This window comes from Rhodofomes roseus, assembly GCF_022264815.1.
Source record: "Rhodofomes roseus strain CIRM-BRFM 1785 chromosome Unknown C8Q71scaffold_15, whole genome shotgun sequence".
Taxonomy (NCBI): Eukaryota; Fungi; Basidiomycota; class Agaricomycetes; order Polyporales; family Fomitopsidaceae; genus Rhodofomes; species Rhodofomes roseus.
This window is the reverse complement of record NW_025952971.1, coordinates 128,728-154,985: the sequence shown is the minus strand read 5'-3', so window position 1 is coordinate 154,985 and position 26,258 is coordinate 128,728. Positions and strand designations below refer to the sequence as shown.

Genomic DNA, 26,258 nt, shown 5'->3' with positions numbered 1-26,258 from the left:
CTGTCGACGCGTTGAGCGCGAAGGTGAGGGGTTGACGGGAGCGGCTGACGGTCGGGGTCGAAGTTAGCAGGCACAAGGTGAACACGGGGAAGAGACGCACGGGGACAGACGCAGTGGCGGCGGCGCAGTGTTCCGCTGACAGTGATGGGAACAGCGATCGCAGTGGAGACCTGGCACGCAGCGGCAGTGCGGCGGGATGAGCGGAGAGGGCTGCGACACGCGGTGAGAGCCGCACGGATAAGGGTGGTGAGTTGGGCTGTGAGGAGGGTCAGCAGAGCGGATAAGACATACAACGTACCTTTTACGTACGCAGCCTCTCAACCGCGCTAGCCCTCTACCCTGCACCGGCGTTCTTCGTGAGCAGACTGACGACACTTTTGCAGTGTCGTTAGTGCTGTTATGTCCTGCTGACTTCAAGTCGCGTTGGACTCGAACAGGCCGTGGCGTACCTGTACGTATGACAGGCCTAGAATGTCTCTTCATGGAACGGCCGTCCCTCATAATCTTGAGGCAGGGATGAGTGGCGGTCGAGCGATGCAGGGCAAGATCGTGGAGGAGAGTGTGAAGGGAGGGTCAGCACTTGCGCTGGCAGTGGACGGACGCAAGCGCTGTCGGACTTGCCTTATGCGGCCTGCATCGGCAGATCCCGAAGTGAGCGCTTAGGACTTTGCGCGCGACTCTCGCGTCGATCCTCCACTTCCACTCTGCCTCCACCTCTCCCGCGACCGGATGCCCAGGCGACTGTCCGGCCCCGCGTCAAGTCGACGGCGCAGGAGCGCGACCTCGCTGTCGCGCGGCCTCTTCTTAATGGACAAACATCGCTGCTTCTGCGCTCAACGCGGAGAAGGACAAGTGACGCGACACGCAAAGAACCGGCACAAGACTGCGCCACAAACCCGAGCGAAGGCCAGCCGGCTACAATGCGCCCTCAAGCACAAGCAAACCAGCACTCACGGTGCAGTCCGGCCGGCCAGAAGTACCGCCAGCGATGCCGCAAGAGCGACAGGAAAGGCTGAGCGTGGCTGAGCATACACACAAAAGGTACGTCAGCGCGCTCGCTCACCCCTTACCACCGCATCCAGACCTGCGGTCCAGCGACCAAGCTGCCCGCGCAGGCAAGACACACGGCGACTACGAGCGGGCAGGGCAAATGCCCGGCACACAAGCATGGCCGACGAACGGATGCCACACGCGGAAGGTCGAATGCGAGCTAACGGCGGCGGGTACAGAGGGTGGGGAGAGGTCGAGAGCGAGCAGACCCGCGGTGAGCAGACGGGCAAGCAGGTGAGTGTCCGCGTCTCACCGCCGCCAGGCTCCCTCCTGACGAGGATCGTCGCATCTGCGCCTGCGCCCACCGCTGTCCCCGGCCTACCTACCGATTTACCCACCCGCTCCCCGCACGATCGCTCGCCGCACGACCACGATCGCCCCGCCGCCAGTCACGCCACCACGTCAACCCATCGCGCGCATCCGCCGAATGCCATTCCTCACCACGTCACGTCGCCGAGAATCAGCACCTTGTCCGCCAGGCAGTGGGTCGTCCATGGCTGCACGGACTCAGATGGCTTCACGTGGAGTACGTGGAGTGCAGACGACGACGAGCTTCGCGCTCATTGGTGCACCTGTGTGCAGAACAACTCAGGTACCTCTCGAGTCTCTGCCACCTCCCTCTCTGATACTCACATCATGCTCTTCGTCAGACTTCCAGCACGCCGTCCAGCAGCACAAGCCTGCCCATCCCGTCCTGCATCTCTATCTCCGTCTCCATCCCACTTTCCCTTAATCTTCTCCCCGACGCTCGCTGCACGCTCGACTCCCGCTTGACACCCTGGCGCGTCGGTAAGAAGCCATACACATGCTGACAGGCGTCGCAGGCGGGTACGTCAGTGTAGGGTCCGCGGATTCACTGCCCGTCTTCGAGAGAATGTAGTGCAAGCCTGGGATGTTCTACATGTAGTCTATAAAATATATTCAGTGCGGTAGCTTACGTGAAAGTTTGCAATTCCCAAATCTATGAGGTCTGCTTCAGTCTCGCGCGAGTCTTGCGTCACATAAGAGAGGCATACATGGCAGTGAGCGATGTAAAGCAACACTGAAGCAGCTAGTACCAATATTTGTATTATGGCAATCCTGAATTCCGTTGTCCACTTTGTGCAATGAGCCGGAAATTATTTCGCTGATGGCCATCTCCTTGATGTTACACGCAATTCATCCCTGTTTGCTCGATTATTGGTACTGCAATGAGAATATATTTGCATTGCCAAGATTCTATGTATTCTGGGAACATCGTGCATATTGGTGTGAATTACAAAAAGGGGGTTTTCCCGATGCTACTGAGCCTCTGCGTCGGAGATGGGTCGTTTATCGACTGGGAAAAGATGGAAGCCCGAAGCGCGTGCATCGACAGGTCTGCAGGTGAGCCCTTCTTCGGTCTGGGTTGGGATTTCCAGTGCGATGGTTGCTGTCCGGCTTTCCCGCCTCCGACGCAGTAACACGTCTCCTTGGTGTGGTTCTTCCACCCACACCACGCGCAGATCACCGTGGCCTTCGCAGCTGTCATGAATACCGAAGTCTTCTCGACTGCCAGTGCCCCTGTCCCGCTTCGAGTATCGCGGAATGGGTTCTGGGGAAGGCCCAACTGCAAGAGCTCGTCGTAAACTGCGAGGATTGTGGACATGACGTCCTCGGGGTCGGTCCTCGTGAGGAGGGGAATGATGACAGGCCGGAGCGTCTCGCCCATCATGGAAAGACAGATGATAATGGCGAACCTTTGATCAGTCATCATGGTCGATCCCAGGTCACGACACGCCTTGCGGCGGCGGCGCATCTCGTCGAAATGCGCATGAACGTCGGAACCAGGGACGTACTTGCACGCTTTCAGGTACTCCTCAGTGTTCAGCACGGCAAGCTCGCTCCTCCTCTCCCTCACAGCCAACAACGCACTCCAAAACTCGTGCGCGTTCATGGTGTCGGGGTCCGCACCACGTCCGCTCAGGTCCATCATGTTCAGGGTAATGATGCCCTTGACGAGGTCGTCATTCTTCCTCCATTTTTCGATCGCGGTCGTTCCAGCCGCCGCCGACGGGATGGGGGTGGTTCCGTCGAGGTAGCCGAGAAGACCTTTGGGACGTAGGATCGTACAAATGCGAGTCTTCCACTCCATCCAGTTGGTGCGATTAAGCTGCTGAGACTCGGGGAACAGCGGGATATGCAGTTTGTCCCTTTCGTCGCTCATGATTGGTTGTATGCGGGGTATATGCGGTTGAAACGTGGGTATTTGCGCGTGAAAAACGTGGGATGGGTGTGCTTCGAAATGCCGTCCAGCCTCTGAGGTCTATCGAGTGTCAGTTGTTGATAAGGGCCTATGCAGCGACGCGTTGGCTCATAAGCTGTTAACGACAATACACTCAGTTCTAGACCTTGTGGTAATAGACTATACATTGCTGTAGCGTACCTGTGAACGACAATACACTACAAGGTCCATTGAGTATCCGTACAAGTCCGAGACTAAGGCTACAGGTACTCACCTCCGTTCTACTAGTCCTCGTAGTACTTGACTAAGGCGCTACACCGTCATGCGCCCTTACGCGCCGGACGGTACATCACGCGCCCGCGTCGACACCGGCGACTCGTCGGCTTGCCCGCCTGCCTGGCCACCGTCAAGAATTGCTCGTATGTACAACGCAATATGTATTCCTGTAGCGGCGCAAGCGCCGTCCCCGACTCCATGTGGGTGCCTGAACCGTAATATGAATGAACATCGATTGAGCAGTGACGGTGGTGTAGATAAGATGATACAATAATCTACATAGATTTCAAACTCCGCTTTTAGTGGTACAACATAGACCTAAAGCGGAACATAAGTATCAGCATCACTACTGTATACTAATGCTGTCTCCTTCTGGGTCAGATACACCTGTGTGTTCCAGCAGTACAGTTGGTTGATCATCTGCATGTTTAGAGTTGTCATGCATAAAAGCCTCTGCAGGATGTTCTGTAAAACCTGCTGTTTCTTCTTGGAAGATTTCATCACTTTTTTGGTGAATGTCTTGGATGAATTGAGCATCAACACCAGGAAGAACACCATCATCTGGAAATTGATCTATGTTACTCTGATCCAACAGGATCTGCTCATATAATCTGTTATGGTGCTTCAACCAAAGAAGAAAATGCCATATTTTGGCTTTTCGCACTCTGAATGTATTGCCCAGGTCACTGGCTTTGATTTGATGAGGTCCAATAGATACAACTGAGAGATACCCAGTGATGTCTGCAGGAGTTCTAGGAAGCACTGTTGTTGTTGATATGACATTCATATCACGTGTTATGGTGTTTCCATGAAAAATCTTTGGCTGTCCAGGTTCTGAAAATCCATACAAACAGGTTACATGGGCAGTGATATGATAAATAGCACATGCCATCTCTTCAACCCATGTAAGGTCACAAAATTCAGTAGGAAGATGACCTCTATATAGATTATTTGCCAGTGCATATCTGGGCATAGCTGGTTTCTTTAGGGAATTGTAGCAGTCTGAACTGGAAAGCATAGGAGATTGGCATAGACATTTCAGAATCTTGCAGCCATATAATTGTATATAGTAATGCTTCAAAATTATATATCTACAGTGGAATGGTGAACTGAGCAGCAGAGAGCAGTTGCATGTTTGGCACAGGAGAACATCTGACATATTTGCCAATAACACTTTAGATGAGTTGAAATGCTGCAGTAGTTGCTTAGCCAAAGATGCTTTGGATTGCCTGATACCTTGTGTCTGATCAACACATGTACAAACAGCAGCCCATAATTCAGCTCTGGTAAGGGATTGTAATTGCTGCAGGTAATAATCATCAGTATAATAGAACCATGAAGGATTGCTATTCATGATGCCTTGGACTGTGTCATTAGGGACACTTGCGATTGTATGTGGTATGCTGTCTGATGATGAGACTGGTATATAGTCTGCAGAATCATCTGGTAAAACTGGTAGTGGGCCTGAGACACTGTCTGGTAAACCTAGTATTGAGCCCAAGGCCCTATCTGGTAGTTGGGAAGTAGGGGCAATACTAGTTAGTTGTTGTGACATGGAAATGGCAGCTGCTTCAGGGGAGAACACAAGATGTGTTGAAGTGAATGTCTCGATAATAGTGGCAGGAGGCATGTTATATATGCTCGGAAAAAACCGGAGGAAGATCCGGCCGCACGAGCGGAACACAGAGCCAGGCAGAGCCTCGGTCAGACGCGAGTGCACGGCTTGCATGTGGACAGTTTCCCTATGCGGTATCGCGCGTACCGTATATGGACGAGAATTTCCCACGGCGACACGGCATCCCCGGCGCAATATCGTTTCTACTTGACAGAGCCCTCCCTCCCTTCGGGAGGAGTCGGGGACCATCTCACGCTGCCAGCAGTTTAGTCAGCAGTTCAGCCATCTAGTGGAGATGCGTGCATTATGAGGAGCGTTTGTTATTGCAGTCAGGACTAGATCGTGGCGACTGCCTATGAGATAATGCCAGTGAAACCTGAGTGAAACTTGGGGCAAGGACGAGGTGGTGTTCACGAATCGGAAAAAGCGGCGTAGCGCCCGGACGGCGGGAGGAGGAGCTCTCAAGCGCTCACAGGCTGACTGTGTACTCCGTGCTCGACGCCGTTGGGCATATCCCCGGGCTCTGAGTCCAATCACGTTTTCGAGTGACAGTTGTGCAGGCGATAAATGACGTGGTGAATGGGAACACAGTCGTATTCCGAGCACGTAGATGCGTAGGTCTGGCCGCCGTGCTCTAGCCAAGTCCAACTTCTGCTCGGAGTCAAAGCACGTACGGTGTTCACACAATTGTCGCTACGGCCGAAACAGAACGCCGGTGAGCTTTCTATGTCCATTACTGCGTTTTCTCTGGCAGTTTGACTCCATCTGGGGCCTGTACAGGTGAAACCGCAGATCAGCGCGGACCGACCATGTTTGGACGGTCATAGTGCGGTAGCTTGCATGACGTCTATCAGGGTGCAAGTACATAATCACATCACCCCGCGTCTGTACTTGTACATATATACCTTAGGCTCTGGTTGGGCTCTGGGACGCCAAACCCATCCCCCAGCCCGAGCCTCTGGCACCCCGGTGTCAACGTTGCGTTTGGGTCGATGTCCGCGCCTCTCCTGCTAGCTCTAGCGGTCGTCTTCTACGTTGCATGGACTCACCTGAGCAGTCGTCTGATACGACTTCCGCCGGGGCCCTCGCGTCTGCCTTTTATTGGTAGTGTTCACCATCTTCCGTTGGAGTACCAGCACAAGAAGTTCTTCCAGTTTGCTAAGGAATACGGTACGTTGCATGCTACACACCGAACCATACTACTGACATTCTACTTTGGTTCAGGCGATGTTGTCTACATCCAACTCTTCGGCCGCCCCTCGGTGGTGCTCAACTCCCTGCCCGCCGCCCAAGATCTGCTCGAGAAAAGGAGCAGCAAGTACTCGGACCGGCCTCGCTTCACTCTGACTGCAGAGTGCGTGCCTCCAGCCACCACCGTGCACGCAGCGGTGAGCTAACGACGTCCGCAGAATGGGCTTCGACTTGGCCATGAGCATCATGCCCTACGGCGACCAGTGGCGGCGCCACCGCAAATGGTTCGCCGCCGCATTCCTCGACAAGAAAGCGCTCGACAGCTACGTCCCCATCCAACAACGCGAGACGCACAAGCTCCTCGCCGGCCTGCTCGAGTCTCCCGATGCGTTCCCCGCACACGTCAAGAGGTCTGTCTCTCCTCCCAGTATATCATCCGCCCGGACGTCCTGCCGACCGTGACGCGCCGCCGCTGCACAGGTACATCGGCGCGCTGATGATGGAGATCGCGTACGGCCACGGGGTCACCTCGCTCGACGACGAGATCGTCGTCCTCGCTGAGAAGGCAGTCGGCGCTGCCACGGAAGCTGGGAGTCCCGCTGCGACGCTGATCGACTTCATACCGATCCGTGCGTACATCCCCCCCCCCCCCCCCACACACACACACACTCGAAACGCTCACGGCTCGTCCAGTCCAGTGGATCCCCGCGTGGATGCCCGGCGGGCGTTGGAAGACGCGCGCCGCGGAGGTGCGGAGGATGGTGCGGAGGACGAGTGACGTCCCGTTCGCCCGTTTGCAAGCCGCCATCGTGAGTCGTTCCTTCATGACGGGCCACTACAGTTGTAGATTGTGATTTGGGCGAAGGCCGCAGGGACGGCGCGGCCGTGCTTCCTGTGGTCGCTGCTGGAAGACATCACGACGCGAGGGGAGCCTGCGGCGGCAGACCTCGAGGAGATCAAGGCCGCCGCCAATCTCGTGTATGGAGGTGAGTTCTGACCTCGCGCAGACTCGGACTCGGAGGCGATTCGTAGCACTGACAGGCTGATGCCGTACGCAGCTGGGACGGACACGGTACGCGAGTCGCGGCTATCCCGCGACGTCCGTTGCGCGCTCCATTTCTGACGCTCCCCCACCTGGCAGACTGCGACAGTGCTCAACGCATTCGTCCTGTCGATGGTCCTCCACCCCGACGCGTGCAGGAAGGTCCAAGCGGAGATCGACCGCGTCGTCGGCTCGGACTCGCGGCTGCCCGACTTCGGTGACCGCGCGTCGCTGCCCTACGTCGAGGCTGTGATGCAGGAAGTCCTCCGGTGCGTCACGGACCCCACTCAGACCGCTGAACGCCCAGTTGACTCTGAACTTGAATGCACGCACGCGCGCACAGGTGGATCCCGCCCGTGCCCCTCGGTACGCGATCCCTCGCGCTCACAGCACTGGCAGGACGAGCACACTGACAGGACGCCTGCTGCCGCAGAGCTGCCCCACCGCCTCACGGAGCCCGACACGTACCGCTCATACACGATACCCAAGGGCTCGATGATGATCCCGAACGTCTGGTACGCCCAGCGCGTCTCCCCCCGCTTACTCCCGCCGCCGCAACTTGACGTCCTCACCGCGCGGACAGGGGCATGACGCGCGACGCGAGCGCGTACCCCGACCCGGAGGCCTTCCGCCCGGAGCGCTTCCTCGAGATGGACGCCGCGACCGACCCGCGCAACATGGTGTTCGGGTTCGGACGCCGGTGAGCCGTAGTGCCAGTGCTGCCACTGCCAGTACCGCGCATGTGCATGACCACTGACTGACGCCGGCGGCAGGATCTGCCCGGGCAAGGACTTCGGCGACGCGAGTGTGTGGCTCGCCGCGGCGCGCATCCTCGCGGTGTTCGACGTGCGCAAGGCGCGCGACGCAGCGGGGCGCGAGGTCGCGCCCGAGCCGTCGTTCTCTCCGGGGATGATCAGGTGCGTTGGCGTGTGCCGCGGCGACACCCGGAGGACGGACTGTGCTGACGTCTCGACTTTGCAGCCATGTCCGCCCTTTCGTGTGCGATATCCGCCCACGGTCGCCAAGAGCAGCGAGGATGATCGAGCAATTGCTACTTGACTCTGCGGCCTGATGCTTCTTTAGTTTTGTGTCGCTTTCCCTCACTGTCTACTTGCTCTCTTGATGCTCTCCGAGTCGTTGCTAGTTCGTGCGTTCGTTCAGGATTGTGTGATCGGCCGCAAGTCCATAGCTTGAATCACAAACTGCAGCTGCAATCACTGCACGGCCAGAGCAACACCAGAGCAAGAACACACAAACGCACAGGTATCGTACATACATATCGCATAAGTAACCCCGACCACGCACATCGCCCTAGACAATCTCGATCGCCCGCGTTCTCTCCCTGATCCGCTCAAAGACGCCTTCCTCCTCCTGCACCGGAAACACGCTCTGCTTGGCGTTGCCGACGGGGGCGGCAACGGGGAAGGACACGTCGACGGGCGTGCGCAGGCCGTCGGACGACGCGCGCGACGTGAGGGTGCTGTGGCGCGTCATGGTGCTCCGGGGCGTGTCCAGCGTCGTCGGCGACTCGGACTCGGACCCGGCGCCCCCTCCGCACGCGGGCTCGTCGCACAGCGGCTCCCCGCCGACGTCGCCCGTCTCGAGGACGACGCCGCGCCCGCCCTCGGGGGCGGCGATGGTGAGCGCGGGGATGAGCGCGGCGAGGGCGCCGTCGACGGTCCGCGTCCGGGCGCGCCCGGCCTTGCGGTCTTCTTGCTGGAGCGCGCGCATGGACCGCCGGAGACGCGTCGCCATGCGCATGGTGTGCAGGAGCCCGACGCGGTGGTAGGGCGTCCAGCCGTCGGGGAGGCGCTCTTCGTGCATGAAGACGCGGAGCATGTGGTTGGGCACGCCGGGGAGCGGCGCGGGCGGCGGCGGGGACGGCGACGGCGCGGTGAAGAGCCGGCGGACGCGCGTGAGGAGCGAGGGACGCGACGGCGCGGGGTGCGCGTAGTTCTCCGGGTTGTTGAAGAGCTGGAGGACGATGGCCATCTCGCCGCGGGCGATCTCGGCGTGGATCTTGTCCATGGGGATGGTGTAGGCGGCCTCGCGGGCGACCCGGGCGCGGGCGACGTCGTCCGGGGTCATGACGACGCCGTCCTTGGAGTAGCGCATGAGGTCCTCGAGCATGTGGAGGTGCATCTCGATGGGCGCGTACTCGTCGCGGAAGCCGACGTCGGGGTGGACGAGGCTGGCGTCGTGCTCGATGCAGTTGTGGCGGCTGAGGTCCTGGAGGCAGATGCGCTTGCGGCGCTGGCCGAGGAGGTAGAAGCCGCCGTGGGTGAGGAACCAGGCGAGGGTGTAAGAGAGGTGGTAGCCCTCGCGGAGGGCGTGGATGAGGACGGAGGGCGTGATGACCTTGCCGTCGCGCGGGAGGTAGCCGTGGTTGGCGAGGGTGTTGAGGGCCGGGCAGGGCGAGCGAGAGTCGCCGCGCTGGGGCGGGCAGTAGTCGTGGGGCTCGGCGCCGGTGGCGGGGCAGCGGCCGTGGGCACTGTGGGCATGAGGCGTGACAGGCCTCTGCGACGGCGTCGAGGACGACTCGGAGGCCGTGCGTGCGGGAGGCTCGGGAACGGACATGGCTTCGGGCGAGCTGGACATGCTGCGTAGAGGGCGGGCGAGGGGCGCCGTTCTTATGTCCTGTGGGACGATTGGTGAGACTTCCCTGCAGTGATGGAAGACAAATACACGGAGCCAAAAGAGCAGGGAAGGCGGCAAGACCGCTGACAGACAGACGTGTTCCCCGTCGGGAGGCGATGTTGCAGTGGAGTGGCTGGACGGGTGAAGCGGAGGATGCACGGCAGGAGGCTACTCACCTCGCAGCGCTGCACAGCTTGGTTCCCGCAAGGATCGCAGTCCGTGGACGAGAGGCTCAATCGGGCAGGCCGTCGTCTGAGCAGGCAGGGAAGACCTGTCAGCCGTAGACACCAGCGCCGATCATCGCTGTCTAACCTCCCGTCCACGTCCGCCCCTCCACGTGCATGAATGCCCGGACGTACTTATGGCCCGTACTTGTCCGTTGTCCTGGGTGCGCACGTACGACAGGGCAGCTTCATACCACAGGACGGCCTCCACTCCCTCTGCACGCGCTGTGACTCGACGCGTCAGTCACTCTTCCCTGTCACGCCAAGTAAGCACGCGCTCACGTGACTATAGTACTCTGCATTCAAGAACCTTGTTCAGTTCATCAGCAACGCACAACTAGCACTCAATGCTTGCTCGCCTCAGCCATGCCAACGAAAGGCATTCCAGACAGGCTAGTCGATCAGGGCATCGTGCCATGCCGCCTCTCAGCGCGGGACCTACTTAGTAGGCCGTACCAAGTCAATAACCCGCTCAAGGAACAAGACGGCGCTGCCTGCCTCCAAGCCGCCTCTCAAAGGGCCTGCTTCTGGGCCCAGTGCTCTACTCGGTAGACTGCAATCGCGATTACTACGTGCTACGTAGGCAACAGTCGTCGAAGGTGATATCGCGTTGCAGCAACGCGCGTACTGTAGATGCGCATCAAAGTATTATTCGGACTCGTAACGACACGGCCAGCTAGCCGCTGACTGGATCGTTTCTCGCGCAACGCCGCACCTCCATCTCGCGCTGGTCTGCACGCGTACAACTGCACGCGGCAAAGCGTCAGCACTAGAAGGCGATGCGGGAAGCTGGCCGCCTTCTGTGTCCCCCAGTGTCGTAGGGCGTGTCTGGCCCTTAGAGTTAGACTGTCCATCGTCGTGGCGAGTATGAGCTAGCGTGGCCAAATCAGGTGGGCTACGGGGCCGAAACGTCACAAAGGCGTACTCGTTATGGGTACTATGTTTGTTCATGACTTCTATAAACGTGGCTCTGAGGAAGGTCGAGTGGTGTGGCTCGTGAGGAATTGAGCGCGTCTACAGGCCACAGATCGCTCTGAGACACGCCCCGTGGATACGCATTCGACAGCTTGTACCTGCTTGGGGCACCTCGCGCCTCATATCGAAGGTCCAGTGAGCCGTTTCGCCCGACACGACGATGATACAGCATAAACGTACATTGCATAATGCTTGCGGGCGAGGGTAGGAAATGGTCACAATAAGATGTGCCATTGTTCTTGAAGGGAAGGATATAGTGGTGATAGGTGACGATGATGACTGCTCAGGCGCAGGTAAGTGGTCACAAGATAGACTATGTGCTGGGGATGCACCCAGGTGATAGCGGTTTCTCGGCTGCCACGTTGTGTATGGCGTCGAGTGACATCCCGGGATCCATGGCTGGCTCGGTCGAGCGAAGGGACGATGAAGACTCGATGGCGTTCGCTTCCCTGAGCGAGTCGGGGGTAGGGGCGAACAGTGATGGTGGAGTCGGAGTCGCCTGGGGATCCTTAAACAGCAATGTGAATCCCACTCACCAGCCTTGACACCTTATTTACGCACGCCGGGGCTTAGACCTCTGCTCCCTGTTCGCCCAAAAGGAATTGGTAACTAGGTTGGATCCGTGCACCTCGAGGATATGTGGTAGCTGAGTCCCCCCATCTGGCATGCTTGGCTTGTCGCCTGGAGTTCGTCCGCCGAACCTTAGGGTGGTCCCGCGACTGCACCATGCCGTCTTGAACTCCCCGCGCCCTTTGCTGTTGGACAACTGGGTGCGCCGTCCAGAAGCCTGCCGCTGATAAAGAGCACTCGGTCTCACAACGAACGACGTGGTGACTGGCATATTGGTGGCGTGTGCGCCCCAACTTGGACGATGATCGAGATCCTTTTCCAGCTCCTGGTACGACCGCAAATCAGTCGTGTCGCTGTAGCAGCATATAGAGAGTGACGCACGCAAAATCTGAGTCAGTTTGAGGTCTCTGTGGCATGAGCTCCGAAGACTGGGAGAGTCTCGCAGCGGGGCGATGAACCTAACGACCTGGATGTCCCGGAATCAATGTCGCCGTCGCGAGGTGCGGAGGTCATGCTGGCATGCTGGCGATCTGGCGTAGAGCTGCGGCGCACGACGGCGGAGAGTACCTAGGTTCGCTCCTCGGCACAGCAACGAAGGGTCCATGAGGCAGGCCGGGATCGCGGCTGTGCGCAGCCAGTGCATTAGAATCTGTTGCAGCGCCGCTCCAGCAAGGGTCTTCGCGCATAGCACTGCCGGTGCCCCAGAAGTCGTCGTAGCCGGCAGAAACGGAGCTAAAAAGCAGGTCCACGGACAGACTTTGGGAGCCTACAAACAAACCGATTAATGCAAACGACGGATCAATGATCAGTAGACCATACCGTACGGAGAATGCAGAAGAGGTGGTTTCCGAAGGTAGCTGCCACCTGTAGATCTCGACGCCAGCACGGCAGTTCCATGGAGCGTGGAGGTAGACGGGAGTCAATCCTGCAAATAACCAGATCAACACAGAGTTTTTAGAGAAGAGCAGAGACGAGCGGACACACCAGGGCAATAGAAACGGAGTTCCATGATTCTCTGACCCCTGTGCTTCACTGGCGACGCCGATGGGGCCTGGAGCGGAATCACCAAATTTGAAATGCCTGGAGTGGCTCACGTCGCCGCGGTGGTCTCGAGCAGCCTTGTCGAAGACATCGCTCCGAAACTTCCCCCCGCAGTTGGCACAGAACTTGTAGTCCTTCCAGTGCGCAGTTCTCAGGTGCTTGACGAGGCCCTCATCATCTTCGTCCCGTTAGCCCTTTTTGCCTTCTCTTTCCTTTTCCCATCGCCGCTACCCGCACCTCCGCCCGCATGAGGACACAACTGGCAGGTGACACGCGCTGCCTGGTGGGCGCGTATGAGACTTTTGCACTCCAAGAGAGCGCTGTTGTGCGTCGTGGTCCAGTGTTAGGCCATGTGTTCCAACAGCGCGCTATAAACGCAGCCATCCCACCCGCAGCGCACAACCTCGGGGACCGCGACTTCCTTCGCTAGCACCTTGTGCGTAGTTCTCATGTGTGCCCACATGTCTAGGGACGTCCCACTGAAGGCACACACGGACCCATGTGCGAGCTTCCGCCGAGACTGACGAGGGCGGGCGACCTTGTGCCGGTTGCTCATCATTCTCTCTGTCGTCGTCATTGTCGTCCTCCGCTTTGAGGTAGGACGCCCTTCGGTTTGAAGTGTGGGAGAATCGACGCGAAGAGAGGAGGGCTCGGAGCGCGAAGCGCGGCCCGCCTCGGAGAGGCTTTGTGAGCGCGGACTTCAACGTGGACGACTCCGTAGTAGGAAGGTTGGGCAGATTCGGGGCGAACTCGCAACTCTCGGGAGGGACGAAGGGGCCTGACTTCGGGGACGTGAATGTTGACGCGGCGATGGCGGTGGCGGTCTCTCTTCGCTTCCGCCCTGTGCACCATAGTGCGTCTAGGGGCATCCTCGGCTTCGGGGAACGCGCTGGTAAGGGCTTGACACGCCTCCTTTTGAGCGGACGTGTCAATGTGGCCGTCGGCAGGGTGCCCATTGGGGGGCTGCCAGTGGCCGGTGCAAAGCACGTAGAGAGAGCTGGGGCGGCGGTGGGTAATGAGATGGGATTCGAAGCCGGCGCCCGCGGGCGAATCAGCCTGGGTGGTTGGCCATGTGAGGTTGGTCCGTACGATCAAAGCATTGACAACACTCACGGATGAGATCCAACAGGATAGACAGGCGCCGCGGCCGCAGGAAGATGGTGAATCGTACTATGAAGCCTCTCGGACACGGTGACGCAAGTCGTCGTCATTGAGGGTGAGCAGGACCCGGGCCTCTGTGGTCGTCCAGTGGACACGGGATGATAGAACTCCGTGGAACTGGATCCGCCGTGGCCATCGCGTCAACGTCCAACGACTCTGTTTGACCGAGGAGAAGAAGCCTTGGGTCGATAATCGGTCGATTGGGGATGGCATCAGGGTGAATGCAAATGGCGCGCGTGTAAGGAGCCCCTGAGAGCAACCAGTCTGAGGACATTTTCTGTGAGAAAGGGGGAGTCAGTGAGACACTTGGTCAAAGAAATAGGTGCAGGCGTTCAGGCAGAATAGTGGCCGCAGAGCACTTACGTCAAGGTAAGTGGTTAGGAGGAATGGTACACGGAGATGATGTAGCGCAGCGTAGAGCGTCATGGCTTCGACTCGAGTACGATGCCCTGAATGGATGCGTACCGCGCTTATATAGCCAGGACGATGTGCCGCTGTGTCTATGTCGGGTGAACAAAGGGAATGGTGAATCGCCACTCGGGTGGCTGGAGCCGGCGCCGATGCATCCATTATTATACCTACGGGTACTGCAGCTTGTAATGCCGCTCGCCGTTGTCAGACATGCCAGGAATTCGCGGAGAGCACGGAAGAAGATCAATGCGAGTCCAGTGGACGAGTCAAGGAACCGATAGCAGGCAGAGCAACTCACTCAAAGACTGTCTGTCTGACTGAATGCGTAAGGGACCGTCCAACGTCACAATGAAGCACGGAACTGTACGCTTGGAAGCAACAAAGGAAGCTTGATCTCACCTCGTTCAGCGAATGCCACTGATCGGCAGTGAATGCAAGTTTTTGGTCACCGTGAAAATGTATCATGGAAGATCAAGATCGTGTGTCACGTAGTCGTGTGTTATGCAATAATGCACCCACAAACAGACGTGTGTGGGACTTTACGCTAGACCTTGCGGTAACCGTGACGAATCTGAGTGAACGCATCAGTGAGGGGACCTTGAGATTGTCAGCGTACTCACTGTTCGCAAGTACTATGAAGGGTGTAGGACATTCGTCGCGTGAATAACCGAGCATACGCACCACCTCCGCGTGCCTGCAGAGCCTGGGCGTCAGCTTCCATGGACAATCGAACCTGAGAGGCACAGCAGAGCTTACGGAGCGTGTCGCAAAATATCCAAGTCGTGCCTCCATTGCTGTCGAACAATTGAGATTCTCTTCTCTCGGTCGCAGGGAGGGAACAATCGTACCTCACACGCTGCATCTCGCGGGCCCTCGTAGCGCTTCACCAGTACGCGCTGCCCATCGACCTCCGCCTGCGCCGTACTCGCCCACCACCCTTCTTGCGTGCGAGAACGGCCTCGGAGGGCAAGATCGGATTGGTGGTATCGACGGAACTGGATTGTTCTTTGGATCTGAAGAGTGCGCACGAAGAAGCAGAGCTTACGCCATCAACATCCACGGCGGTTTGACTTCCACGAGCGAGAGCCGTGGCTCTGAGGACGGAAGGTTCTGGAGAAGACACGGCACCGAAATTACGGGCCTCCACAGGATTTGAGTGGTGCATTACTGCAACTCGCTGTACTTCAGACCCTGGGCTGTGAGTGTCGCTCGAACTTTTGAGGTTGTAACATCCTTCCGACGCTTGGTTCTCGACGAGAGTCGATATGTCAGACATATCGGAGTCTTTCCTGGCAGCTGCACCTCGACTCGTGCCAGGCTGACAACTAATCAAGCGATGCTCTATATGCATGTCGGACTGTAACGTACCTGGCGAATAGTCGAAGAACGCTACTTCGCAGAAGATGCCGTCCGCTCGTCAGTCGCATCTTGGGCCTCGTAGTCAGAATCTACCTTCAAAGTGTCCGGGGCAGTCGACGTCGTCCTATCGCCAACAGCGCGATGAATGTTGATCAAGGTCGCGATCTTGGAGTATCGTCGCAGTTGTGATGCTTAGCAGTCAATACTCGCGAACAATCTCGACATACGCTCACCTGGAAAGAACGCTCAGCATCATCCAAGCGTGTGCCGAAACTCGCTAAGGCTTTCTCGATGGTGCTCTTCCTGTGCAATCGTGTACGCCAAGTCTTCGACGCTTCGCTTGCTAGGAATCCTTGAATGCTCTCGAGAGTCCTGAGATAATAAGCTTGAGATAAGGCGCGGTTTTCCACACAAATGTACTCACGTTTCGAATGCTTTTATTGCCTTCAGTAAGGAAGGAGGTGTGGCTTCCCAGCGACCCTGCATCTGGTCGCGCACACGACATAGAATAGAGAGACATCGATTGGCTAAGCATTCACATTCTACTTTGTTCGTGTGTATCTTCTGCAGACATACTAGGTCTTCGTGAAGGACAAGACATCGATAGGGCGTTGACCGACCTGGACAGTTTGGAAGATCTCGAGCAATATGCCTGCAGCTATGGCCGCTGGTGGGAATGAGGCCAAGTTAGCGATTTCTTGGGTAGCCGCTGCCACGTCAACTGCGAGACGAAGGATGTCGGTCGTTGTGAATCCGGATGTCGATAAGCCAAGAGGCATTGCGATCCTCGCTTGAGTACCCGGGACCGAAGCGTTATGCCAGCAGTTGTACCCGTGTCACCAGATGGACGTGTCCGTGTGTGGTGGAAGCAGGATATGAAATCAGGATGGACGCCGTGTTTGCCAATGCGACATCTTCGCGGATCAGTGCTGCAGTGCGTCACTCAGGTTGGTGGAAACACGAGTAAGTATCTGCCTCCGAACCGTGACTGCACGCGCCGTGACTCGACGCGTCAGTCACGCCCCATCACTCAGTCAGTGCGCGGCCCGATCGCGAGTTTATGCTCTCACATCACTGCGGCCCGTATCTTCTACTACTGAGTTAGGACGCACTTCCACAAACTAGATCGACGATGCCTCCTACTGGAAATCCGGACGTGGTGAGTAAGATTGTGTAGCATAACCGTCTTCAGATGTGTCCAACCATACTATCGAGTAGCCTCGCCCAGCGAAGAGACCACGGCTCGAACTTCCTGACGGATTCGCGAAGGCAAGCACTCCTGCGAAGAAAGCTACTCCGCTCAAGTTCGTCTCCGCATTTGAGACGCAGCCGCCACGGGCAAAGCCCACCAAGATTGTGAAAGCGAAGGCGGGCGTACCTCCGTCAGATCTCCCGCGACCCCCGAAGCAAGGTACTCCCGCGAAGAACACTGGGGCTTCGTCCTCCAAGCCGACCAGCCTGCGTGTTCTGAAGCCTCCCGCTCCACCACAGGCGCCGAAGTCTGCTGCAGCAGACAGTCCGAGCAAGAATGTGTCCGCGTTGAGGGCGAGGCCTCCACCTCCGCCCCCACAGAAAGGTGCGAATGAGCAACTCACAAGTATCAGGCATCTACAACCACGCCCGGTGACTCCTCCGCCGAAGCATTCGCAGCACCTCAAGAGTATAGCGCCTCCCCCACTTCCTGTAGCCGGCCCCTCTCGCTTGTCTGCGTCCGATCTCAAGACGATTTTCACGACCAATGTTGCACTAGCGACGGACATCCGGTCAGAGAGCGGACAGGCCGAAGTGCTGTCGATGTACTTGCAGCAGCACGGACATGGCTTCGTAGACCCCACCGAGCGAGAGTTGCAGCGGGGGCTGGAGCAGAGCCCGGAGAAGCTGTCGAAGCACACGAAGAACGCGAAGTTTGCAAGGTAAGCTGTTTTTTTTCTGCACCGCGACGTTTGGCTTCTCAGCTCGGCTATTGCGCTCTAGAGGAGGTCTTGCCGACCGAGCCAAGATACAGTTCAAACACCGGCAGACGTCTCTCTCGCTCTGGCAAGCCTCCCTCGAGCTTGAGCTTCGCGCGAACCGACGCCCCACGCCCGACATGCGTCTGCGCGTCACATCCATCCTCTACGCCGCCACTGAGACCGATCACCTCCGTGCATCACATCCACCATGCCTCACGCTGCTACGGTGCAGCATTATGCCGGAGTTCAGGCAGGAAGAGACGATGCTGCTGCTGAACTTTGATGCTGCGTCGGGGGCGTCAGCGCTGCGATTCCAGAAGCCTGGTGACCTCCAGGTGGGGAGGGAGGTCTTTCTGTGGAAGCCTTGGTACTCCGTCATCCCGCCGCCAGAAGTATGCCGACGACTGGCTGTGTTGAATCAGCAGGACCAAGACTCGTCGGAAGGACAAACGGCTGATCTTGGGACGGTTCTATTCTGCACGCGGTTCTGGCTCGCTCCATTCTAGTGTCTGTCCAGATACATGCCTCGGGCGTTCTTGTTGCACCTGTAAGTTCCAGATCTAGTGTACTGTTGGGTCGGATGATGTACGTTGAGCGTGTACTACGTTACCGTACTGTGCTTTCGAGATTCTACAGAATCTAACCGGCTTGCGGATGGGCGCTAAGGTAGCCTCCTCGCTCACGTGGTTACGACGCGTCGCGTCGTCGCGCGATCGAGAGCCCGGAGTCGCGAAACGCATAAGTACACTCAACTCTTGCCCTTAGCTCCCCCTTCCTATCTATCAAGGCCCGTATGGGACAAAAATCGACCTACTGAGGCATATCTTGTCGGATCATATCAGAACTCAAAAGATCTTACCGGATCCTACAGGATCTCTGGAGCTCACTCCGGTTTGCTCAGGAGATCACGGAAACTGGACAGATAAGATAGGATTGTCCAGGAGCTTGCCTGATCCGGTACGATCCGGTACGATCTGGTACGATCCTGTAGGAACACTTCGAATCCTGTACCGTCTGGTACTGTCCCGACCCGGTATGTCCTGTCCCTTACTGTCCCCTCATGTTAATTCCTGTCCTGTCTGTTCATTTATGGTGAAATCCCATATGTGAATACTGGACAAAAATGCTCCACAGCTCTTCAATGGCTCACAGGCACGTCCCAGATCTTACAGGATTCTACAGGATTCTACAGGATTCTACAGGATTCTACAGGATTCTACAGGATCTCTCCAGATCCTGTGGCTGCTGGTACATCCTGTCCTGTCCTGTCCTGTCCTGTACCTTCCTGTCCTATACCTTCCTGTCCTGTCCTGTACCTTCCTGTCCTGTACCTTCCTGTCCTGTCCTGTCCTGTCCTGTCCTGTATCATTGCTGTTTGCAAATGTTGTGTTGTGGCGCCAAAAAATAGAAATCATTGCACATTGCACACTAGTGGTCACTTGCAGAGAATCACTCGATTCTTATCCTATTGCCTCAATTTATACGCCATTTGATTTGCCTTGTTGGGCTCTAGTGCATCATCAGGAAAACCCTGATTTACTGAAATAGTCTTCAGCTAACATATGTGGATGCCAGCCAACATTTGTAAACATTGGGGCTCTTCTTGCTACACTAGTGACCGGCTCTGACTATCAATGGCTGACTGAAGTAATGCAAAGTGCCACTTGCATAAACTGATGCATCAGGAAAAAAACATATACTATGTGACACAATGTAGTCAATATTGCAGCCATTGTGGCATTGCATAAACCCCTCTACATTGTGACTCATTGCATGGCTGGTTACAACCATTGCAGTCTGTTGCACACCCATTGCAGTCTGTTGCATTCTGCCAAGTCTCTGTTGTACCATATGGTCAACTGTTGCTTGATTGTACTGTAGACCTGTTGTACCAGATATCACATTATTGACGATGTATGTGACTGTACAATACATTCACTCAACGGCATTCACCATGACCAAACACAGATCATGATTAGATGTCAAAATGAGTGTATTGGTTACTAACAAACATATTATATACTCGAAACTACAGTACAGGATGACTACAATATACGGTAAGTCGCGCGGGGTATGAGGGAGGCACTAAAGATGGAGGCGGGAAAGATGGAGGCGGGAAAGATGGAGGCGGGAAAGATGGAGGCGGGAAAGATGGAGGCGGGCACGACAGGCATGAGGCTACCCCTCTTTGTGCGGTACCACGAGTCCACATGCTAGCGCCGTCGGCTGTGTCTATGCACAGAAGTGCTGGGATGTTGAAAGGACGATACGTTACCCTCGCGCGCTTGGAGCCACGGTGTCAGGCCGGGGTACAACAGCCAAGTCACAAAACAACATGCTGTCTTGACGATGGTTCAGTTCCGGGTGAACCCTGCCAGACCAGACGTGCATACTTGTCAAAGTGCTGTCCAGCAACTGCAGAGAGCTCGAGGGATAATGGCAGTCGCAGAGCTGAGCGCATTGGTCAAATACACATCTTGCCGCGGACTCCGTCGGGTTTAGAGTGCGTGGATGGAGGTGGAAAAGCCAGCATCGAGCAAGTGAGCATGAGGTGAGCGAGCTGATAAGTAGGGAAGCTAGTGTACGCACCGATACAATGTAAGTGAAATTTTTTCACAAGCCCACGGGCGATAGCAACACGGTCGCGGCTCGGAAGGAGAGGTACACGATGCGGGAGCGATCATAGACAAGGCGACACTTGTCGGCGCGGTGGCTCCCGCCGCATCTGTCGGCACGGAGGGGTGACAGGCGTGGCTAATGACCGGGGTCAGAATGAGCGGGCACGAGAAGGTGAATGCCGGGGAGAGACTCACGGGGGGCGGACACAGCGGCGGCGGTGCGAGACAGTGACCGAATTGGCGATGAGACGCGCAGTGGCAGCGAGGCGGGATGCACAGAGAGGGACGCGACACACGGTGAGGGCGGGTGAGGGTAGTGAATTGGGCTGTGAGGAAGGTCAGCAGAGTGAACATGATATACGACATACCTTTTGTGCAGCCCCTCAGCCGCGCTAGCCCTCTTCTTTGCACCCGTGTCCTCCGTGAGCACACTAAAGACGCTTCGTTGGTCCTTTTATGTGCTGTCAACTTGTCGCGTTGGACACGCGTTCAAGTTGCATGACATGTCAATGGACCACAGCGTACCTGTATTTCTGATGGGCCCATTACGGGCTTGTCTCTTCGTGGAATGGCTGTACTTGACGAGCTCGAGGCTTTGCGGGCGAGTGACGGGCGAGCGGCGCAGAGCAAGGCTGCAGGCAAGAGGGAGTGAAGGGAGGACAGCACTTGCGCGCCGGGACGCACGCAAGCGCTGTCGGAGCTTCCGTATGCGGCAGGAGTCTCACGTGATGCGGGTACGTGGACACCTTGCGTTACCAAGTCCGAGACAACTATAGTAGTAGCTACTGCAACTCCCTCGTTTCTCGCCGCCGCCGTCCTCCCACTCACCTCACCACCGCCGTCTTCCCACCCACCTCGCCGCCGCCACTGACACCAGCACCCGCCAGCGCCGCCACCCGCCCGCCACCGCCTGCCAGCACACACCTGCCGCCGCCGCCGCCTCATGCTGCCGCCTCGCAAACGATGCAAAAGTGAGTGACATCGCACGCGGGTGAGCTAGCTAATGGGCGGTGGGGCAGGGCCAGGGCGTGCACGCTGAGCCAGCGCGCACACTGGGCGAACGACCAGGCAACAACGCACACGCCAACCGCGAGCGCGCTGGGTGAATCCCCAGCACGCAGACACGGACAACGAACGCGAACACAAGCGACCATACGAGCAGCCGGGTATGAGGCTTGCCACGCGCGTCCGCCGCCCACCATCCCTCGCTACCTCACATAGCCCGCAGCACGCGCCCGCCGCCGCCACGTCATGCCGCCGTCTCCATTCATCGCGCGCGTCCGCCGGCCGCCATCCCTCTTGGTGCTCTGTGCTCCCGGGCTTGTACGTGTGGATCACGCCCTCGACCAGGAAGTGCGCCTTCCCCAGCCACGACTCCTCCTTGTAGTTGATCACCACCCGCAGCTTCTCCCCATCCGCCCAGGTGCTGCACTCGATGGTCGTCGCCTCGCACATCGCGACGTAGAAGCTCCTGCACAGGATACCGTTCACGGAGCCCACCGGGTGGGTGATCTGGTACGTCTCGCCTCTCCCGGCCCGCCAGTGAGGTGCACGAAGATGCCTTCGTTGTACGAGCCCGGAACAATGTGAATTGTCGTCCCGGAGACCTTCGCCTAGATCTGGTCTACACCCGATAAGCTCCGTCTTCCGGCTCGGACACGGCACGTAGAAGGCTGACACGGGCGGGTGGTGCGAGACCTGCTCCGTCAGGAACACGACGCGCACGCGCCATTTACCCAGTCAGTGCGCTCGACGTCGCGTCTCAAACACGAGCAATGCAGCATCAACCGCATCCGGCGGCTGGCCGGAGATACCGCCAGCGATGCTGCAAGAGTGTCGCGAATACTCTCCGAGGGATGGGGCGAGAGGGGAGAGGCTGAGCGCGGCTGAGAACGTGCATGTATGGTACGTCATCTCTCTCTTTCATCCTCACCACCGCGTTGCAAACGCATTTGAAGATGCGGAGCGGACGTGCAGCCAAGCCGTCAAACTGCCCGCGCAGGCGACACGTCCCTCCACTTTGACTCGTCGAGCCCGTCTGCGCAATTTGACCACCCCGAGACGAAGACAGACTATCGCATTTGTGCTTATCGATTTAGTTCAGCGGCGCATCCGGTGGCGTGGGAGCGAGCCGCCTCCGCGAGGCGGCTCGCTCCCACGCCACACGCTCTCGCCGGACGAGCGACTCAGCGTCGGCAGGGACAGCGTTGTGGGTCCCCGAGTCTGAGGGGTGTTGAAGGAGTGCAACCCATTCGGGTGTTGACAAGCTAAGGCAAAATGGGTGCAACGGGACCGAGAACTCTTGCGTACGACCACTTCCCACCTTGCCCATCGATCTACCTCCTCAACTTCATTTTATTCCCTTCCTGTGATCTGATGCACTTCAACCTACACTACAAGGGAAAGAGAAGTTCTGTTGTACTCAACACAGACTGAGAAATTGCTAAGTGGTTGAAGGAACAGAATGGATGGTCTCACAATGTACATTTTGTTTGACTCGGTACATGTCTTGTATGCTCTTAGAATGACATATTATATATTCGTTGGATTTGGCGCTTACTTCGGTGGTACATATTGAACCGTGGGTAATCAAACCCGTGATTATCTCAACTGGTCTCCATTCCGTTTTGCGGTGAGTATCATCTCACCTTAACTCTATTGCCCTGGTCAAATTGTACAACCCAAATGGACAGACATATGACCCGATCCGCTGCCTCAAAACAAGCAGAGAATCCTGCAGGCCAGCGAAGCACAGCCTTGAAGGGTACTAAGGACAAGCAGAAAGTGGTAAAGGCGGCTGCAACATCGTCCGCCGCAGCTAAGAAGAAAAGTCAGAAAGCTCAGGAGAAGCAGAGGGAGAAGGAGGAACGAACGGATAGTACGTGCCCTTGTCTACTCCAACACACACTAATCAACTTCACTTTGCTGTGCGTGTCAGAGATACGCAAGAGAAAATCAAAGATGATGGAGGAAGATGAAGCATCGCATGATGAAGAGGACGTAAGGCCCCAGAAGAAGAAGTCGCGCTCGCGCAACGACAACGCACAGGAGGAGGACGAGCCTGCCAATGACACGGTGCAAGGCAACAAGGTAGCTGATGTGGTGATGCAAGACCAGACGGCTGACAGCGAGGGCAAGCAGCCCAAGAAGCCACGACGTATGTGATTCATACACATTGGCACATGAAACTCACAACACCACGCTGCTCTAGCTATGCCAAAGCGGAAGTACGGCCAACATGCAAAACCTGCGCCTACGCTAGACGCGGACGAGGAGGACCTGGCACGAACATTGGGTAAGTCCTTTGGCCATCGTGCATACATCAAACTATGACCACCTGCTAGGCGGTGGACGAAAAGAACAGGACGCTCGGGCTCCTCCGAGCAAGTCGGTCAACACCCCCTCACGAGCGACAGATGCGGCTGCAAGGGTTCGCACCCTGTTCCGTAATTTGCTCTTGGTGACATGACTCATAGTGACGTTCACGAAGAAGCAGGACAAGGGTAAGAATCGCGCCAACAACTCGGATGACGAGCGTAGCAAATCCCCGGCCGCCAGCGACGATAGTCGCAAGAATTCTGACAAGGCCAAGCGCATGGCTGCAGGCCCACATGACAAACCATCCGATGACTCAGATCAGGACGACAGCAGCAAGGATGATGATCAAGAGGAAGGAGAGGCGTATGAAGACGACAGAGATGAGGAGGATGAAGAGGAGACAGACCACGCAGAAGAGGGACAGAGCGACGACGATGGGATAATCGTCAGTGTCAATCATCTCTGCAATCATATTGAATGATGCAGACATCTCTCACACTTTACAGGTCTTGTCTGACTCCAGGCGCAAGGGCAAGGGTGCTCGTCCCAAGGCGTATCGCACCGGTGGGGCCAAGGGCGCGCGCCTCAGGGTGTCAGACTTGCCAACATGGCTTGTTCCACTTTTCCATGCAGCACAAGATGCGCTGCGCCTCCGCACCGCTCTGAAGTCCGCCTGGACGAAGGAGCCGTCAGTCGTCTCCAAGCGGCTGCCCAGCGTGGATGATCTCATCAAGGCGAGCGTTCAAGATGCATATGAGAAAGGCGACAAGAAGGTGCGGGATTCCTGGAGGATGTTGCAGGATCGGAAGGGCAAGGACAACAGCCAGAGAGAGCGTCATAGGCAGGACATGCACAAACTGGTAAGCAAACAGATCTTCTGATGCGTTGGCATGAGCTGATATAGCGGAGATTGTGCGCGCGTTATCTCAAACTCGAAACGAGCTCAAGGGGAAGGCGTCCCAGGTGATCCAGAAGGCTTACGACCTGAGCCCTCACCTATACTCTCTTGATGACAGGAGGCCAATTGCGTTGTGGCTGATCGGCAAGGTCAGCGTGAAGATGGGCGATCGAACGGCTTTGCTTCCTCGTTTCATCTTCGGGGAGATAGAACACAACCTTGGGAAGGAACAGGGCTCGTCCGTGGAGAAGAGTGTGAGTACAATGCCTTAGCTATACTACGGAAGGAAGCACTGATCATGAATTACATCATGAGCAAGTACAACCGCTTGCTACCTTTCAGGCACCCGGCAATCCAAGAGCTGATCTACCTGTACTGGGGGCCCGCCAAACGTGAGGGTGCGTGCATCAAGGCGGCGATGGTAGACTTCAAGAAGGTGCCTCTGAACCTCATCGCACTAGTGTGCACCGCCGTAAGCCCTATTCCAATCCACGCACAAAACCAACTGACGTCATTGCACTTGTGTAGATAGAGGGAGCATTGGCTGACGTCGCCGCACAGGTGGAAGAAGACAATGAAGTGAACCTGAAATTTGCAAACTCGGTCTACGCCAAGAAGTAAGTCTGCTTACCTTGTGGTATCTATACTAAATGTTGGGCGCAATTCAAGATGGGACAGCCTGATGAGTGCACTGGAGTACATGAATAACAAGCCGTACCTTCAGGAGACGCAGTCACTAATCTGGTCGTATATAAGGTAACTTCTCGCAATCAATATGGCTTGGTTTGCTCACTAGGGACGTAGGTCGAAGATGCAAGGGGACGAGGATGGTGATATGGACGCTGTGGAGGAGAACCAGGAGGAGGAAGAAGACGGGGAACGTGTGGGCGGTGCGGCTATCGACCTCGACCAGCTGAACGTCACCTTGCCAGCCGTGGCATCAGGCAGCAAGGCAAAGACTCCTGCGGCGTCCAAGACTGCAGCTGGATCATCGAAGGATGCAGCGAACGCAGAGAGTGGACCGTCACGTCCGTCGCGATCGAAGTCCGGCGCGAAGAAGGCCCAGGAGAGTTCGGGGGAGCAAACTTCCAGCAGCGAGCGTGAGGTCGATGAACTCGGCAATGAGTGGTAAGTCAGTCAGTGTCCAGTGGTTTCTTTGTATCTCACTGCGAGAGGTACATCACCAAGATGTCGTAGTTGTCCTGTCGCATCAAGGCCGTGAACATCATCAACTTTGTCTGTTTCGCGTGGCAGGAGCAGTAGAATCGGCCCATTTCCAAGGCGAGTGTTTCTATGCCCATACCACCTCTATCTACACTTACTCATACAACAATCCTGCAGCTACTATATCTATCATCCTCTGTACTACTACACATCAGACGTGCATGCCTGCTACGTATCCCACTCCCCCTCTACTACTATTTGCCTGTCTCAGCCATGGTCGTCATCCCGGCGCCGTCTGACCTCGAGTCTATGCCTATCTGTTGATCGTGCTATACCAGTAGTTATGTGTCTGTATATGTTGTACAACAACCCGCACTGCTAATATTTATGATGTGATCTGGTACATGTGCATAAGTGGACATCAGCACACTTAATTCTGTACATAACTGTACTTCAGCACGCCTACTGAAGTACATATTGTAGGTGAAATAAGGGCAACTAAAGACCAAAATGACAACACAATTAAGACTGAATAAGACACAAGATGTCTTCA

The 26,258-nt window shown here is 56.7% G+C and overlaps 7 protein-coding genes across 7 annotated transcripts; 3 read left to right on the top strand and 4 right to left on the bottom strand.

The window, feature by feature from the left end:
- Nucleotides 1-3,875: 3,875 nt before the first annotated feature.
- Nucleotides 3,876-4,547, bottom strand: C8Q71DRAFT_711065 (uncharacterized protein; the record flags this gene model as incomplete). The annotated part of the gene is made up of 1 exon (XM_047920788.1): nt 3,876-4,547. One exon carries the CDS (start codon nt 4,545-4,547, stop codon nt 3,876-3,878), a length of 672 nt encoding a protein of 223 aa, XP_047776944.1.
- A 1,589-nt stretch (nt 4,548-6,136) lies between these two features.
- Nucleotides 6,137-8,449, top strand: C8Q71DRAFT_859417 (cytochrome P450; the record flags this gene model as incomplete). Its single annotated transcript, XM_047927633.1, has 13 exons — nt 6,137-6,314; nt 6,369-6,498; nt 6,554-6,745; nt 6,816-6,964; nt 7,029-7,144; nt 7,201-7,321; nt 7,394-7,407; nt 7,477-7,646; nt 7,721-7,743; nt 7,811-7,892; nt 7,961-8,077; nt 8,151-8,294; nt 8,359-8,449. 13 exons carry the CDS (start codon nt 6,137-6,139, stop codon nt 8,447-8,449), a joined length of 1,527 nt encoding a protein of 508 aa, XP_047776943.1.
- Nucleotides 8,450-8,688: 239 nt separating this feature from the next.
- On the bottom strand, nt 8,689-9,954 carry C8Q71DRAFT_711225 (uncharacterized protein; the record flags this gene model as incomplete). Its single annotated transcript, XM_047920795.1, has 2 exons — nt 8,689-9,189; nt 9,289-9,954. 2 exons carry the CDS (start codon nt 9,952-9,954, stop codon nt 8,689-8,691), a joined length of 1,167 nt encoding a protein of 388 aa, XP_047776942.1.
- Nucleotides 9,955-12,965: 3,011 nt separating this feature from the next.
- Nucleotides 12,966-14,218, bottom strand: C8Q71DRAFT_139849 (uncharacterized protein). Its single transcript, XM_047916540.1, has 2 exons — nt 13,938-14,218; nt 12,966-13,880 (listed from the first exon to the last, which is right to left on the bottom strand). The coding sequence occupies exons 1-2, from the start codon at nt 14,033-14,035 to the stop codon at nt 13,193-13,195; spliced, it is 786 nt and encodes a 261-aa protein (XP_047776941.1). The 5' UTR covers nt 14,036-14,218; the 3' UTR covers nt 12,966-13,192.
- Nucleotides 14,219-14,940: 722 nt separating this feature from the next.
- C8Q71DRAFT_849287 (uncharacterized protein) lies at nt 14,941-16,708 on the bottom strand (the record flags this gene model as incomplete). The annotated part of the gene is made up of 10 exons (XM_047926698.1): nt 16,376-16,708; nt 16,180-16,319; nt 15,989-16,127; nt 15,849-15,920; nt 15,765-15,785; nt 15,442-15,714; nt 15,245-15,391; nt 15,153-15,190; nt 15,017-15,090; nt 14,941-14,993 (listed from the first exon to the last, which is right to left on the bottom strand). Exons 1-10 carry the CDS (start codon nt 16,532-16,534, stop codon nt 14,941-14,943), a joined length of 1,116 nt encoding a protein of 371 aa, XP_047776940.1. The 5' UTR covers nt 16,535-16,708.
- A 46-nt stretch (nt 16,709-16,754) lies between these two features.
- On the top strand, nt 16,755-18,466 carry C8Q71DRAFT_768573 (uncharacterized protein). The gene is made up of 3 exons (XM_047924259.1): nt 16,755-16,914; nt 16,974-17,668; nt 17,730-18,466. Exons 1-3 carry the CDS (start codon nt 16,888-16,890, stop codon nt 18,211-18,213), a joined length of 1,206 nt encoding a protein of 401 aa, XP_047776939.1. The 5' UTR covers nt 16,755-16,887; the 3' UTR covers nt 18,214-18,466.
- Nucleotides 18,467-23,010: 4,544 nt separating this feature from the next.
- Nucleotides 23,011-25,673, top strand: C8Q71DRAFT_859412 (uncharacterized protein; the record flags this gene model as incomplete). The annotated part of the gene is made up of 10 exons (XM_047927632.1): nt 23,011-23,203; nt 23,264-23,482; nt 23,537-23,620; nt 23,670-23,755; nt 23,816-24,088; nt 24,150-24,503; nt 24,553-24,795; nt 24,861-25,013; nt 25,070-25,158; nt 25,346-25,673. 10 exons carry the CDS (start codon nt 23,011-23,013, stop codon nt 25,671-25,673), a joined length of 2,022 nt encoding a protein of 673 aa, XP_047776938.1.
- Between the last annotated feature and the right edge of the window lie 585 nt (nt 25,674-26,258).

What these genes read in the sequence shown, in the direction of transcription:
- C8Q71DRAFT_768573 (XM_047924259.1), top strand. Translation starts at nt 16,888, where the DNA reads ATGCCTCCTACTGGAAATCCGGACGTG. An exon ending in CTACTGGAAATCCGGACGTG is followed by an intron (nt 16,915 to 16,973) that starts GTGAGTAAGATT and finishes ACTATCGAGTAG; the next exon opens with CCTCGCCCAGCGAAGAGACC. An exon ending in AAGAACGCGAAGTTTGCAAG is followed by an intron (nt 17,669 to 17,729) that starts GTAAGCTGTTTT and finishes ATTGCGCTCTAG; the next exon opens with AGGAGGTCTTGCCGACCGAG.
- C8Q71DRAFT_139849 (XM_047916540.1), bottom strand. Translation starts at nt 14,035, where the DNA reads ATGACGACGACTTGCGTCACCGTGTCCGAGAGGCTTCATAGTACGATT. An exon ending in TATCCTGTTGGATCTCATCC is followed by an intron (nt 13,881 to 13,937) that starts GTGAGTGTTGTC and finishes CCAACCACCCAG; the next exon opens with GCTGATTCGCCCGCGGGCGC.